General features: G+C 39.2%; 1 protein-coding gene across 1 annotated transcript in view; it reads right to left on the reverse strand.

Annotated features, from left to right (window-relative positions):
- Positions 1 to 7,334: 7,334 nt before the first annotated feature.
- COL28A1 (collagen type XXVIII alpha 1 chain) overlaps positions 7,335 to 16,259 on the reverse strand; it is a 72,399-nt gene continuing 63,474 nt past the window's right edge. Inside the window, exons 32-36 of the mRNA XM_075049761.1 lie at positions 15,576 to 16,130; positions 14,160 to 14,347; positions 11,650 to 11,866; positions 11,007 to 11,183; positions 7,335 to 10,031 (exon numbers count right to left, since the gene is read on the reverse strand). Of these exons, the coding sequence (XP_074905862.1) occupies positions 11,014 to 11,183; positions 11,650 to 11,866; positions 14,160 to 14,347; positions 15,576 to 16,130 (1,130 nt within the window). The 3' untranslated portion in view covers positions 7,335 to 10,031; positions 11,007 to 11,013. The remainder of the gene's footprint in view (positions 10,032 to 11,006; positions 11,184 to 11,649; positions 11,867 to 14,159; positions 14,348 to 15,575; positions 16,131 to 16,259) is intronic.

Genomic DNA, 16,259 nt, shown 5'->3' on the forward strand with positions numbered 1-16,259 from the left:
GTGAGCAGCTTGCTTATTTCCTTTCATTTAAACTCTAAAACTTTACTCCAGCAGGTACGTAAGTTTGCAAGTACCGTTCTTCAGTTGTACAAAACTAACCTGTGGTGCGTGTGAGCCCATCACTTTGTGGCACCTTGAAGTCAAAAAGGCTGGTTTGCTGCTTTGAATTTCTAACCTGGGTTCCAGCAGCTCCTCGCCCTCTTCTGATTTCCTTCCCCTCCTAGGATAAAATCCTAACCCACTACTGAAGTCAGTAACTTCAGTCACCTGAAGAACAGGATCAGCGTCCTGCTGCTTCCCAGTTCCACCCTGAGTTTTCAGCATTCCCCAGCAGCTCTGGATCCTGCATGGTCTCAGGTAGTCAAGGTCTTGACTCTTCCTCCTCTGTCTAAGAACCAATGAAAAAGACTTAGAAATTAACGTGTATTAGTACTCTGCATCTTTAAAACCTTGGACTGATTTTCATTTTTCTTCCCTTTCACTGTCCCACATGAATTCTTAGCTAGGAATCACCCGAATGTTGTGCTGTTAAGTGCTGTCTGCCCCTAGAGATGGAGAGCATGACATTTAAGGCAAACATTAACTTAGGGCCAAATCCTGAGTTCTACTAAATTCGGGAGTATGACAATGTTGTTAAATGTCTGTTCTCTGGCTGTTCCATCTTAAGCGGAGGATGTGGCTGTAAACTGGAGCCCATATCCTTCCTAGATTTGTAGCCCAGGTGAGCACTCTGCAGGGATTAATCATAAGTTGTATGCAAATCACACCTGAGGGTCTGAAATTTTCCCCAGCACAGAAGAGTGCTTCACCAGCACCAGTAGTTCGAACATGTACCACCGAAAACGGCAGGTTTGGCAACAAGCTGCCACCCTGAATGCTCAGTCCTCGTGAGCTTTAAAGAAGTGGAGGGAGCATAATTTATGCTTACATGTAGCATCTAGGAATTTTACTCCTGATATCACTGTAAAATGAGGAAACTAACAAATGTTTAACAGCATGAAAAAAATGAAAGCATGGTTGGAAAAAGGACGTATTTGCTCTGTCCTATTAGCCAAATATATTTGTGGGCTAGATGTCTGGGCCAAGGAGAGAGTGAGAAAGCTATTGCAGCATATAAATGAACCAAAAATGTTAGCTGGTCCTATGGCTTTTGCAATTAAACAAAGGTTAATTACATACATTCAGCTGGACCACCTAGTATTTTGACTTCTAAACATTTAATTGTGTACTGTAGAAGTAGCGCCTCTAAGATGAGTATAAGGAAAGAAAATGCTAGTATGAGGAATGTGGATGTCCCATGCCAAGGTATCAATCAGTAGTAGTAGTAGAGAGATTATGACATGACTGAAGTGAGGACAAACCCTTTTGATTTTACGATTTTGTATTATGCTACTGCCTGGATCGTTGAAGTCCAACATTTGTTTCAGCTGGAGCGTCTCATCAAGGGAACATCTTTATGATGGGTTTTCCTTGTACAGCTGCAACACTTTGTACTTCTTGCTGCCAGGCAGCACATTTTCTGTTTAATACCTGCCTGAACTTTTCCATCTGACTGCCCTCAGGAGCTTTGGGCTATTCAAGATGGTCAGGTTTGAGGATGAGGCTCACTTTCCTAGGATATTTGCCTGCATGCAGGAGTGTAGAGGCTTGACTAACGTGTCCAACCTCGTAGCTGACTCCCCTTTGAGTGGGAATCCTGGATGGACTAGATGACTTCCATGGTGTTTTCCTACTTGAATTATCCTCTAATCCTAAAATGTTTTGCCATCTTGCAGGGAGATGTTTTGGCACATGCATGTTTTCTCTTCAGCTCCTCCGGGTTGTATTGGTCCCTGCTGCTGCTTTGCAGTCAGCTCCCTTCTGCAGCCCAGAGAGCCCCTGCCTGACCGCTGGTAGGGCTGTGTTGTGCCTATCTCATCCTTCCTGCATTTTCACTTTCTCCCTTTCCTTCCAGAGGAACAGCGGTATTGTGGAAGTTCTGGTTATTGTTCTGAACAGTACTACACAAAACATCTCTTTTATGTCCCATTTTATAGAAGGGTGGTCAGACTATTCTGTTTCGTCTCAATGCTAATGTGTACTATTTCCATCATGTGGGGAAGGGGCTGTTCTTCAGCATCGTGTAAGTGACTAATTGTAGGTTGAGTTTGCCCTCCTTCCAGTGTATCCTGGTTAATGCACACTGGGTTTTATGGGTGTAAAGGTTCCCTTCTCTCTCTGATCCTGTGCAATAATTGTGCCTATTGCTTGCTGAACGCGGAGATCACATTTCCTTGGTATGCAGAGCTAGAAGGTTAACTCGGGTATTGGCACAGTTCCTTTCTCTGTTACAAAAGCTTCTAATCTCTGATAGCCAACACGCAGCTGCTATTAAAAACACCATAAAAAATGATAATAGGCAATGTGAGAACAGGATCTGAAATGGTTTTTCCCACATCGAAGTAATAAAGGGGGGCCTGCACTGCCAAGACCCACAGGAGGTCCAAAGAAGTGCTTGCCACTCTATGATAACCGGCTGGCAAGCAGTGCGCCTGAGAACAGATGGAGATGGAGACCAAGGTGTGCTACTAGCATGTTCTGAATGTGAAAGGTCAACATACACCTGAGAGTGAGAATGATCCTGCTGCGATGGGTGGAATGAGTTTTATATTACAAATACCTTCCAGATCCGATGTTAATGCTGCCCTCTTCCATTGTGGCTGTTTGATTAATAGACTCTGCTCTTCTGAAAGGTAGAACAGGCTCTTGTTACAGAATGGGATGCTACAGAAAACAGTGTAAGATACATAAAAGTAAAAATATTTCCCTGTGCGGAGTATACAAATTAAAAAAAAAAGGAAATTATGTTCCCAGAATGAAGCCTTGTTCTCAGGGCTGTAATGTGAGAAAGCTTTACAGAGAACGGGTCTGTTGGGGCACTGCTAGTTTGAGCTGACTGGAGGAAGGCAGTTCAGCTTGTATCCCAGGTTGTGTCCAGGAGGGGTCATGCTGGCCACATCGTGGCACAATCCGAAAGCAGAGACCAAGATCTTTACTCTGTCTCAGACCTCCTGCACCTCCCGGCACACCAGCTCGTGAGCTCTACAGCCCTTAACCTCAGATCACTGGGCTGAGTAACGTAGCTCAGAGTAAAGGCTGCTTCTGTGTCATAGCTTCATTTCCAGCATGACGCGTTCTCCGCCTGGCTTTGTACTGCAGATATAGCTGGGGGCCAGGGACTCTCATTTACTACCGCTGCTATTGCACTGAGCCCTGACTTCTCTGGGTGCCTGGGTTTCCAGAAAGCGCTCCTAGGCTTGACATTTATTGCTAGATGTAAATTTGCTAGATTCAGCAGTATTGCAATGGTTATAGATGAAGTGGGGTGCTGTAAGGGGATTCCCGATGTCATTATGGAGTGTGTTGCTCCTTGGCTTTTATACTATAGCATAGTGCATAAGGGCCCTTTTCATAGCTGTGTTCCTGCTTCAGTGTAAATACTTTGTAAGACTTGTCCCTGCAATGCTCAGTGTCTGCTTTGCTGAATATCCTGTTTACACAATGTCCAGTTTAAACACCAGTCGTAAGCCAATTTACAAATTCGTCAGAGAGACTGAGGAGCATGACGTAGCTATGGTGGCCTGTAGAAAATGTAATTTTGTGAGATGAATTAAGAGTTGACTTAAAAAGTCCTCAAGCAGCTACTGCTGCTGAGCTGAGTTTTGGCAGCTGTTACTTCACCATGATTTGTAAAAACCTGTTGGTGTCTTTCTGTTTGTTTTATAGAGGCATTTTGTTGTTTTCCTCCTGGTGGCACTGTAGGATAAAGCTGTGGTCGTTGGGGCCCAGTACTGCAGCTGCATCATTTAGGATGCTGGGATTTCTTCTCGCTGACCTGACAAGTTCTGTAATGCTTGACTTGAGGACCAGTACCACATCCTTACTGCATGTTAACCTAAATTATTGATGTGGACATGAACTTACTTAAGGGAACTTTTGTTGGGTGATTTTCTGCTCTTGAAAAGGAAAGTTTCAACCAGCTTATGAATTGTAAACAAATCCAACGCATCACTAAGCGTGTCAAAAAATCTCAAAAAAGCCTGACGTGACTACTAAATTCTCAAGGATCCTGCTCAAAGAATGGTTTTCACTCACCCCAGTTTGCCTGTATGCTCTAGAATACCCAGCAAGCACTGTGACTTTTGGTTGACTATATTGTACAGTTCATTCAGAACAAAAATTGAAGATTTCTATTTGCAAACATGATATTCACTTCAGGCAGAGCGCAGTTCCACCTCCAGCACCGCCTTCGTCAGTACACTTTCTGCTTATTACAGTGACTTGTGTATTTTGGCAGCCTGTGCCTCAAGTAACTTATGACCTGCACGGTTCTGTGGAGTGCAGCCTGATGGAGTCCCAGTTGTAGTTCTCTGAGGGTCATTGCAATGAAAATACTAATTTTCAAACCCAGATTTTATAGATGAATCTCATTATGCTTGAATTAATTGGAAAATACAGCCTTTCTGGTCAGCAGAAATATATTTTACCTGTTAATTTACAATGTAGTTAAAACTGACAGAAGCTATGCTTTGTGAAAACCTGATGCACTAGGGAGTTGCCCTGAATGAAGTAAGAAGTAGCTGAAATTGCCAATTATGTCATGATGGTAATTCAGAAAAATTACTAGCTATTTGCTTTCCATGGAAAAATTGCTACCAACTGTCCCCAGCCTCCATCTCCCACCCTGCTCTCCACCCCCGTGCCTGTGTGCTCAGCGAGCCTGGGGCACCCCTGGGCCAGTATGCAGCAACCGGACCACAAACCCCCTGAAATCCTTCTCTGAAATCGGTGCTTTCCACATGCTGACCGTCTCTCCCCTGCAGCCCCTCTTCCCCAGCCCTGCTACTGAAGGGGATGTACCCAGGCACGTCCTGGGCCTGCGGGCTTTTTTGAATTGTTGCTCATTCATTTACTGCTCTGGCAGGTTTTTTTAAGTGTCCTGAAAGCTTTAAGCTGCTGAGATTGGAGCACCAGCCCAAACACTTCCAGCAGCACCTGGGATTAGCTGAGTTTGCAACAATTTTAAAGGTAATCCAAAACTCTTCTGGGGGATTTACTCACATGTTGAGCCTTGTGGTTGCCAGATTTATTCTTGTCAAAACTCCTATCTACCATTAGTTTTACAATAAGAAATGGTTTTCTTTGTGTCTCACGGTCAACCGTGCCAGATGTTGGCAAGGTCCCTTTTGCCATGCCAATAAAATGCAAAAATCTGCTTTCTCCCTCCCTGTCCGCACGCAGGGATGTTACAGCTGCTGAAAGCAGACACTCTGAAACAAGGAGGAGAGCTCACGTACTCTTCCTTTCATCTTAGAAATGGCTCTAAAATAGGTCTTACATAATGATAGAAAGTCTTTATGGATCATGTTATAAAGCCTTACCCATTTGGCTGAATTTCTACATATTCCTAGTTAGGGAAAAAAAAAAAGCCAAGCTTAAGTAGAATTTGGCTCAAAATCTGGGTTTTGTTTACCCCTGAAGCTTAGACCCAATTCTGTCCCTACCAAAAGATGTGATAATACTCCTGGAAGTAAAGACACTTATATTTAAGGCCATCTCAAGTAAAAATCTAGTAACTAAATATAATTTATATTTCTTTGTCTAGCTACCAAGTATAATAGCTGAGATGTCTGCTTACGTTTGCCTGCATGATTTCAAAACCTTGATCTGCTGCAGATTCAGCTTCAGCAGCAGCTGGAAGAACTCTGCAACTGGGAAGGTAAAAAGTAAGTCTCCTCAGACTGAAATGATTATAAAGGACGATTGATAAGAAGCTGCAGGAGGAATAACGGTAGATAATGGGGATGTCAAAGATCTCATTGCTGAACATACAGTACCTCATGTGTCAGGAGACCTTAGAACAGTTGGTCTACTCGCAGGTAGAGCTGGGGTGTCCCAGCCCACACACCGGCCCAAGGAGACTTTGGCCCTTTCACTGAGGGGTGGAGAAAGAGGACTTACTTGTTTTTGTTTTAATAAAAGATCTTTTTTAAAAATTCATGAAGTTACCTGTGAGAACTTGCTTTAAACTATGTGCTATGAACTAGATGCCTTTACAACCTTCGAGAAAGGTGTGCTGTGTGTGCCGATGACACCAAAAGAGCTAAGAAAGCAGCTAAGCAAGAAAAGTGCAGGAATGCTGCAATAAATCTCTACTGTCCATAAAATTTTTCTGTAAAAAAAGTGGATGCTTGTCTCAGCCATGCTATCAGTAAAGTCTTTTTTAAAATTTGTTTTTTCCCCCAAGGAGTATCTTTGACAGCAAATTCCAAATGAGGAAACATGGTAATCAGTTTTCCAAGGATGTTTGAAACTGCAGTGCAGGAAATGTTGCATATTTTCAGTCAATTTAGGGTAACAGAGAGGAAATTTGAAGATGTAGAAGAAATGGAAGAGTGCAGACAGCAGGACAGTCAATGAACAGACAGTGTTATTAAAACAGCCTGAACGGGCCCTAGGGACAAGCAGTGACTGAACTGGGTTAAAGCAAAAGATAAATTCAGTTTGATAGTTGTTAGCAAGTGACTGGTAGAGTTTCTCAAAGTGAAAGATGCTGCTGTTCTATGATGAGCAGATGGGGTATTATTTTCTTGTTAATTTTCTGAGTCTTTTTCTGAATTGTTAGAAGCAAGGATGTCAGAAAAAGGATTCACCTTATAATGATCAAAAAGAAAAGCCTGTGTTTTTCTCAACCATTTTTAGCTTTTATGGTGTATAGTATTTGGCCTGGTCTAGCAGAAGATGTAAGGATTTCATGATTAAACTACTCTTGCTTTTAAAATTCACCTGTGATGTAAACAAAGGGTTGGTTGGTTTGTTTGCCAGTGGAAATTGTAATGCTTTCAGTTAGTAACGATCTTTTATGATTTTATACAACTCGAGAATAAAGTAGTGGATATTTGGCAAGAGGTGCCCTCTCCTGGTTTACTGACCCATGACACCCTTGAGGATGCAGAGCTGGGTGAGGAGACACAGGAGCCAATGCTGCCAGTCAGTGCTGATACAGATTTAGAGAAGAGTTGTCCTTTCAGCAGGGATTTACGTGCTTTTTCATGGTTTACTAAATATCAGAGCATACATCCAGAGATTCACAGAAAGACCTGAATAGAAAAGGATGCTTATTTCAGGATAATCTGATTTGAACAGCATACAACTTTTCGAAAACATTTATAGCCTTCACTTCTGCTTCTTTGCTACAAAAGATTTAGTCAACTCTACATGAAAGTGGAAAAGAAAGCAGTGAACTTCTGGATCACACTGGTTTAACTGAATTAAGAAGATTCCTTGTATGCATGTTAAAGAATAACTGCTTCTTTTATTTAGCATTGTTATGTAGCAAATGATGTCACTATTTGTATTTATTAAAGCTTGTCAACTTTACCAGAAAGGTTTCCACTAAACATTGTAAAAGGTATTATTGCAAACCTGTAACTTACATCTTCACATTTATTCCCAAATTCATTATCCCCAGTATTCCTTAGACAAGATGTATCTCTTTGGAGATCTGGAGCCGAACACAACAGCTAATCCCATCCCTGAAGAAACTGCTCGGCACAGAAGATTAGAACAGACTTGAAAGATCCTGCAAATTCCTAGACTTCTTTGCAATTCCAGTGGGCTTTGCTGCTGTGGGTTTCCAGGTGCAGCTAAACCTAAAATATTCCTGGTAGGTGTGAAATGAAGTGGATCTTGTAACCTGTTACACTTAGAGGTTTTTTTACAGCTATTCACAAGGTAATCTACTGTAGAGTTTAACTGTGCAAATTTTTCATCTTTTCTGGATGAAAAGATCTTTTCTCTGTGTCTTCATCTGGATGTATCTCTATCCCTGTATCTATCTACTTATCTATCTCTCTAGTTATCTATATCTATCTATCTAAATCTCCAAATTAAGTAACTTGCTTGCCCATATCAGTGTATGATGTCACAGTGTTACTGACTCCAGGCTGCTGTGGGGTGAGGGTCCTTTTGGGATGGGGGAGGATGCTGGTGCTTTTTTTTTTTTTTTTTCCAGATGGTTTTTTTCGTCTTTTGAGAGTCATATTTTGTGCTAATCTTTTTCTTAAAAATATTTGCACTGCCTCTTTCTTTAAATATTTCTTACATTGACTTTGTCATCTAACAGAAATCAATTCTGAATACTGGATCCGAGACCTAGCCTAGAAAAAAAGTCTCTCAATACATCTTTCAAGTTTGACAGTATGTTAATATATTTTAGTATGTTTTAAGTTTTGAATCTACTGTTTCCAGCCAATTTGAAAGCATCATTATGTCTATCCTTCTTGCTCTTCTTTTTCCCTAAAATTTGTGTTTATTCCTCTCTTGTTCTGGACATCCGTTCACAATTAAAAGTCTCCAGCACATTGATATTCTTGGTATGATGGCGTTGACTTTACTACTGAACAGTAGTTTGGTTCTTTCCATGATCTTTTTGCACCACTAGTAGGCAATTTGTTTACTTGAAACCTTTTATTTAACCTTTTATCTTATTTGCTGCTTATGTCCAGCTTTATATGTAGCTGATTTTATTTATCACGAGTCCATCTATATCATTTGTTGTATCATTTGAAGCATTTATTTTTCTGATGCAAAAAACCCTAACAGACTTATTAAAAGTTGTGTCAAATTTTACTTTCTGTTTTTTTTTTCTGTGAAAGGAAACTAGTTCTTGATTTCATCAGCTTGACTTTTGTTTTACAACATTGAGTCCCTTCATTTTCAGGGTATCACAGGACACATAGTACAAGGTAATGTCCTTGAGTTTTGCTGTTGTATGTCACACAAATTAATTGTGCCCTCAGGTTTTTTTTTGAGTGATCATCAGATTAGTTCTGAGTATAATAAGAGCAGGAGGTTTTTTTGGGGGCTGCTGTCAGTTCTTTCTTTTCTACTTTGAAACTCACTAATGAGGCCAGACTTTTTTTGGGGAAAAAAAAAGGAACTTTTAAACTGTACTTCAAGCACATCTATCCATAGAATTAAGTTTGCATCCTATCTGCTGCAAACAAGTTCATTTTGCATGGTACATGCTATCATTTGGTTACATGGGGGGGGAAAATTGTGCAAGTAATTGTTTAAACATATCAAGAATTGTCCATACTGCCTGCGTAGATACTAGTCTTTTGTTTGCAAAAAATAACAATCCATGACTCTTTCAGGTATTGCTTTCCATTTTAATCACATGCTCATAATTTTCAGTTTTAATGATATGTTCATGTAGGATTATGGCTAAAAGTAGAAATCATATAAGTAAACATTTATATACATCTTTCAGTGCTTTTCTCTTTTTTAATTTAATAGCATATATTAGAGCGAAATAACCTTTTTTTTTTTTTCCTAACACAGAGGCCCTGAGAAATTGAAATGTATTGACTAGCCTAAAGGACACAAAGAATCCTGTTTTTAATGTAATTCTAAATGAAAGTCCTACCTTTATAATTGAAAAGATTATATTGATGTTAATCCAAATGTGCTTTAATGGGGGGAAAAGCCCCTCTAATTACCTATAGCTGTGGTATTTACATTCCAAAGAGGTACTCTAATTAATGGAAATCTTAATTTATGTCTCTAAATGCTGTATTAAGAGTGCTAATTTCAGGAACCCCTTACTCTGTTTTAAACTAGAGCATATTTTATTCTTCCATGAAACTGAGACCTCTGTCATTAAATGCTAAGTGTAAACACTTTTGACTTTTTAATCCCAAAAATAGAATCTCATCATTGCCACATGTAGTAGTAACAAGTTAATATAAATGTGGAGGGAAAAGGTGTGTTCCCATGTGTGTGTATGTGTGATCATAAGTTATTGCTATGGTGTTGCAGATAACATACGTCATACAGGAATCTAGTTACTGTGAATACAATATTGGGGAAAGCGGTAGAGAGTGGTAGTAATATATTCAGGTTAACACATCGCTTTGGATTCTTCTCAGTCAGTTCTTCCTCAATACACATGAACTTCCAGCTTTAAAAACTCCAAACAGCAGTCATTTCTAGAAGAAATAAGGAATTGTTTAATTTTCCTGAAATGTTTAGAAGAACACCTGCTGAAGTTCAATAGAATTTTCCTGTACTGAAAGATGAAATAGAGTACAATTCATTGGGGATGAGCTATATGGCTTTTGTAAAAGAAGTTACGCACTCCTGATAAGCAACCTCTGAATTCCATGCCTCAGTCACTAAGCATGTGGACCTAAGGCAGGTAGTATAGTATGCTTGGATTTCCAAAACATAAGGTCCCTCCCCAAAGGAAAGTTATACTGGTTTGAGAGGGACAGTCTTCTAATTTGTAAGTGGTGAAAAGAATAGAACAAAGGAAAGGGGATAAATGGTCAGTGGAGAGAAGTCACTGGAGGATGTATGCTGGAGAGAAGTCACTGGAGATCTGTCCTACTTAACATAGTTGTATGTGATCTAGAGAAGGGAGTAAAAAGTGAGCTGACAAAATTGGTGACAATACTGTGTTACTTTGCAGTAATAAAGAAGGTGACTGCAAGAAATTGCAGAAGGACATTGTGACATTGACTGTGTGAGCTGTGAGTGGAAGAGGAAAACTGAGTTTTGATAAATGTGAAATAATACACAAGGGGAAAAATGATCATTAATTCACATATAATATGATGGGTTCTCAGCTCATCCTGTAGATGAAGTCTTGGAATTATGACCTATGAGAATATCACCTCCAATCTCAGTAATGGTCAAAAAATCAAATACAATGTTAGAGGCTGTAAGATAAGGACTAGAGAGCAAAGCAGAAAACCTCACTGTGTCACTGTATAAATCCATGACTACGAAATGCACTTCTGGTCCCACCATCTCAAAAAAGTTCAGACAAACATATCAAGGTTGATCAAAGGTATAAAAGATGATACAATATGTATGGATAGTATGGGACACATTTAAATAGACTAAATCTTTTTAGCTTGGAAAAGAGGTGATTGAAGGAGGATCTGATGGAGACAACTTACTTATTCATCAATCACTGCAGGTTTCTCGACATTCTTTTTCTGTTTCAAATCTATTGTTGGTACCATTGCAACCTCCATACCAGAACTGGCCACAAGAATTGCCATTCTTGTCATAATACCATTTCACCACATAGTCCCGACAATCCCCTGGTTTCATAGGTTCCAAGCACCTTGGATCTGAAAGTATATCAGTAAAAGTTAGCCTGGATTCTGGGGATAAGTTACGTTACCCTAGAAGTGCCTCCTTCAGTAAAAAGAGCAACCCTTTGTTTTCTTTCTTGTAGTGCCTGGGAATATATATGCCTCTCTCAAATTTGTAGCCAAACTCCATTTCTATTAATGAGTTACCCGAACAGGCCTAAACAAATACAGGATCAGTTTGAAATGAGACTGCCTAAATCCAGATGTAAGAACCAAGCTGCTATTTAAATACCTAAGCACACAATTGGTATGCAAGAGTTGTTTGTCTTCTGGGTTTGAAAATCTGGCTCTCACTGTGTGTGATGTCTGTAGACAGAGCACCCAGAAAAACAAAAGGTGATAAAAATCTAGTAACTATATTAGGGAGGGAGTGGGGTTTGCTTCTTGTTTTTTTTGGTGCAGACTTGCTACCCAGTACCTGACAACGGTATTTATTACTTACCTTTTTGGGTTGTTGCTACCTGTGTTTGCAACACAGTTAGGTGGTGATCTTCTGTAGCAGTTACATTGAACAAAGAATTGACAACTGGACTCTGAGGTCTCATTTCAGATATGTCATAAAGTGGGGGAAATCTCGATTCTCTGTGAGCAGGGGTGGTCACAGTGTGATCCTGAGCAGATGGCAGTGGCTCAGTATATCTGGTCTGTGGAGGACTAGGCTGCAAAAGGAGTCAAAATCTTATAACTTAAAATTCTGTCTGGGCTCAGATGCTACAAGAAAAAATTGAGATAATTACATAGGAAACTTTTGCTAAATAACATGTGAAAAAAACTACCATTACAGCAGGTGGGTTCAGACCTCCTTCTAGTGATTACTAAGTACGTGACCATGATTTTCTAACACTGACAGCCGAATGAAAAGGCAAAGTAATGCCTTCTATTTAGTCACTAAGCTGAATTCATCCATTTGAAGCAAAATTTTAGTCACTGCTTAGTCTGTAATATCAATAAAACAAAAAATGGGAGGAAATCAGGTAAATCAGTGCTTTTTAACATCTAGTACACTCACTGGGAGTGATCTGACATCTTCAGTCTATCAAGGAATGCAAAATGGCAGGCAAGAGCAACAGGATACTTGTTATTGATAGAAAAACACATGTACATTATTGCTCCTCTAAAGATCATTTCAGATGTGGAATCCCTCGAGTACAGCAAAATTTTCCAAAACTTGTGTTATAGGAACCACATCCTATTAGTAAGATTATCTCATAGAACTGTCCTTGCCTGTATCAAGCCAAGTGACAAATCACCCATTTTCCTGTTTCTAGCTAACAGCCAGTTGCTAATCATTAGAATTTTAGAGTTTACCTTGATGGAACTGTTAAGAGGCCAACCGTGCTCTTCAAATTAAGACTATTATATAAAAATTTGCCCCTCTAGTGTTTTAGTATATTCAAGAAGATTTGCAAGGATCTTAATACAGTATGGTACAAATGACTGAATTAATCCCACATGTTGATTACCTACTGAGAACAGGAGGGAATCTGATACTATTTAATATCTTCCCATTTACAGGCCACTACTGAGACACTCAGTCAGTTTAAGAAAACTCTTCAGAGTTATTTGGACTCTGAAAAATGAAGTCTAGGTGAAATGTAAATGTGCAGACAATTCATCGAATCCTTTGCATATTGCATTTCTTCTCCAGGTCTACAAAAAGGCTGTGTTTATTTCTGATAGTAATTCAACAGTTTTGAACATTTAACTATAACCATCGCCAGCCAGAACCAAGTGTGTGAGCATCTAATCACTTAAAACTAATTCTATCTGTGATCCTTATCACATGCTTTATAAAGTCAGCAGCTGTAAATCCAGGTTTACATTTATTTTTCTTAATGATACAGAATGTCAAAATTGACGCCCAGTGTCACACAGATCTGCCTGGAGGTATTACAAGCCCCAAACCTAAATCAATCACACCTACTCAGGCGGTTCTTACTCAAAGAAATTAAACTGAATTTTGAAAGTGAACTATTTAAATATGAATGATATTACATAAACAATAATCCAAAGGATTAATATTGGCTAATCCATTGACTCCTCCACAGTAAACCAGTAATATTTAATTAGCTCCAATCTGTATTCAATTCACTTAATATTTAAATACCAGTATCATGGTCCACTATATCCATTCCATGCAGCTACAGAGGTTTATACATCAAATATTTCAGTAGCTTATTCAACAGGTTATAGGGGCAAGCAATGCCCAATTTTTATCATTGGCTATTTTTAGGCAAAGCAATAAAAACACCCTAGATAGTTAGTGCTGATATACTGTAAAGGTGACAAATATCCTACTCTGATAATAAGACAGTGGCTGAAAAATATCAAAGACCTAATAAGGGAACTAAGGTGATACACACCTGCAGAAAATATTTATCTATTGCATTAAAAGTCCACCTGCCTATCTGTGCAGCAGCGCCATGTTGGAGGGCAGAACCCCAATGCAGGGTAGGATGAATTTAAAGCTGGAGAACGAAGAGTAACATGAATGAGGAGTCCTAGAACTACAGCCCAATGTGGAAAGCAAAACCATACTGAAGGCTTAATAACACCTGGAAAGCAGGTGTTCTTGTCTTCCATGACAAGAAGCATTGTACTGACACTCAGCTTGCACATAAATAAATGTCTTATACACTATGTGTCTGCCTCAGTAGGGATGTATCTGTAAGATTTCTAACTCCCTTCTAAGATGAATAAGAACTACAAAAAATATGAGGACTGTTGGCATTTATTGCAATTAAGAAATGGTATTACCATCTTTCTTCTGTAAGCCTCTGTTCTCAACAAATAAGTTCACTCTAAAAGTTTTGTTCAAATCTTTTGGTCTAGCCAAATGACACATTATTTGCATATTAAAAGAGTGGTGAATGGTGACATAAAAAGTGTTTGAATTCAAATAAAGACACACATCTTTAAAAAACATTTGATAACTGTTACTTCTTTACTTACTGGATAACTGATTCCTTCTGTAGGGAGCGTATAAATCTCTGAAGTTGTCATTTTGGGTAACTGGCTGTTGGTGTCTTCACTAGCAATTTCAGATTCCGGACTTGGAGATAGAGATAAAACAATATCTTTTCTGGTGTAGACTTCAGACACATTCTCACAGATTTTTGTGATCAGTTTATTTTCAAGAGCTGAAAAGATTAAGAGAATGATGAAATTTATTAAAGGTAATCAAGAAAAGTCATAATGATTCACCACAAGCTTTTAGTGCAGTATTAACACTAAATCTTTAATGATAGAGACTTGTGAAAGACCATCTTCTAAAGTTATGTCAAAATGCAAATGAGAACTAATAAAGTAACACAGTCTCTGAATTATTTGATTTTAAGGCCCTTTTGTTGTTTTAAGAAGAAACAGATAAAAATACCAAGTAATTTTTTTAAGCAGAAGTCATAGCTCAACAGTGAAGGAAAAAAGAAACCAGAGTGAAGTGAAGTAAGCATTTACATGTAAGAAGGAAAAAGAAAAACTGGGTGACACATTCTACTTATTTGCACAAAAAAAAATATCAGTGACTGGGAATACTTTTATGTTGAATACTGGAGCCTGAGTCAGAGCCTTAAATTTAATCCCAGCTGGGACCAGAACCTTAGCTTGGACTCTCTTCTTACTGTTAACACCTTAAATCCAGACTTAACTCCATCCACAGGCTCAGCATAGCAAAATAAGTTTATGCTCAGGAAAAATATACTTTATAGGACTAGTCTGTGGTTAGTCTAGATCAATGTACTGGTTTGTTTTTTTTCATGGGTCATTATAGGTTTCCTCTGGATTTTCTCCTGATTCCAGCTGTGGCCACAAGATTTTCTCAAGCCACAGTTAGAAATATACAATGTACTATCAGATCCCATTTCCTTGTGTGTTGCTCCACCACTTTTCAACTAGAATCAGGATGAAAGCGTAGGTTTCCCTATGGCTTTCAGGAAAAAACCCAGGAGTGCTTGTAAGAGGTGGTGGAGGGACTCCAAGACTGACAAGAGCCATATGAAATAAAGAGAGAGAACGAGACAGAGATGTTGTGTCAAGGTGGAAGGAAATCTACACCCGTCTGGGATGAAACCATGGCCAAGCACAAAAGGACTGTGAGGGAAGGCTGATGCAAGCTCTCACAAAAGAGGAGTGCCCCAAAGAAGGCCTTGGCTCAGAAAACTGACACTCATTGTGTTTTATTGTTTCTGCAAGAGGTAAAAATTTGGCAAAGGTTTCATTTGGCCAAAGAAGAGAAACAGAAGAAAGAGCTGCATCCGAAAAAGAAACATAAGCTGCCAATCAGCAGGCTGCCATGCCTTGCTATGGGAAGAGCCAAACCCTCCTATATGCTTATTCCAAGCTTCTTCTTACTAAAATAGTTTCTTTTACCTGAAAGTGTCATGAAGTCATCTATCTGGTAAATATGTTCTTCATCAGGGTCTGTTGCGATGAGCTGCATTTCTTTCAGAAAATCATCATAATGAGGATCAGTCCTTTGAACAATCCCAATGACGAATACCTCAATATTCATAGCATGGGCCTCTCTTGCTATGGTATCTAGCCGTACTTTATCACGAGTGTCCGCTTGTCCATCTGTTATTACAACAGCCACTTTTCTTACTGCTGGGCGTGCTGCCTGAAATAACTGAATGGCTTCTCGGATAGCAGAAGCTGTGTACGTGCCTTCTCCTAAGTAGGGCATTTTATCAACAGCTGATTTCAGGTATTCTTTGGTTGAGTATTGCTTCAGAGAAGACACCAACTCCACTTTATGGCTGAAGTTGATAATGCCAATGCGGGTTGTAGCGTTGTTGGCAGATATCTTGTCAATGATTGTTTTCATAAAAGTTTTGGTAATATTGAAGTTATCTGGTCCAACGCTTTCTGAACTGTCAATGACAAATACTAGTTCCAGTGGTGTTATTCTACATCTGATACCACAACCTAGAAGAATAACCATTTCACGCATTTTATGAGAAACCACCTTCATAAAGATAAATTGAACTCATATATCAGATTTACAATCAGTTAAAGCTCAATTAATGAATTCACTGATAGTTACTGATACTGAAA

The sequence above is a fragment of the Buteo buteo genome, chromosome 2 (assembly GCF_964188355.1).
Source record: "Buteo buteo chromosome 2, bButBut1.hap1.1, whole genome shotgun sequence".
Taxonomy (NCBI): domain Eukaryota; kingdom Metazoa; phylum Chordata; class Aves; order Accipitriformes; family Accipitridae; genus Buteo; species Buteo buteo.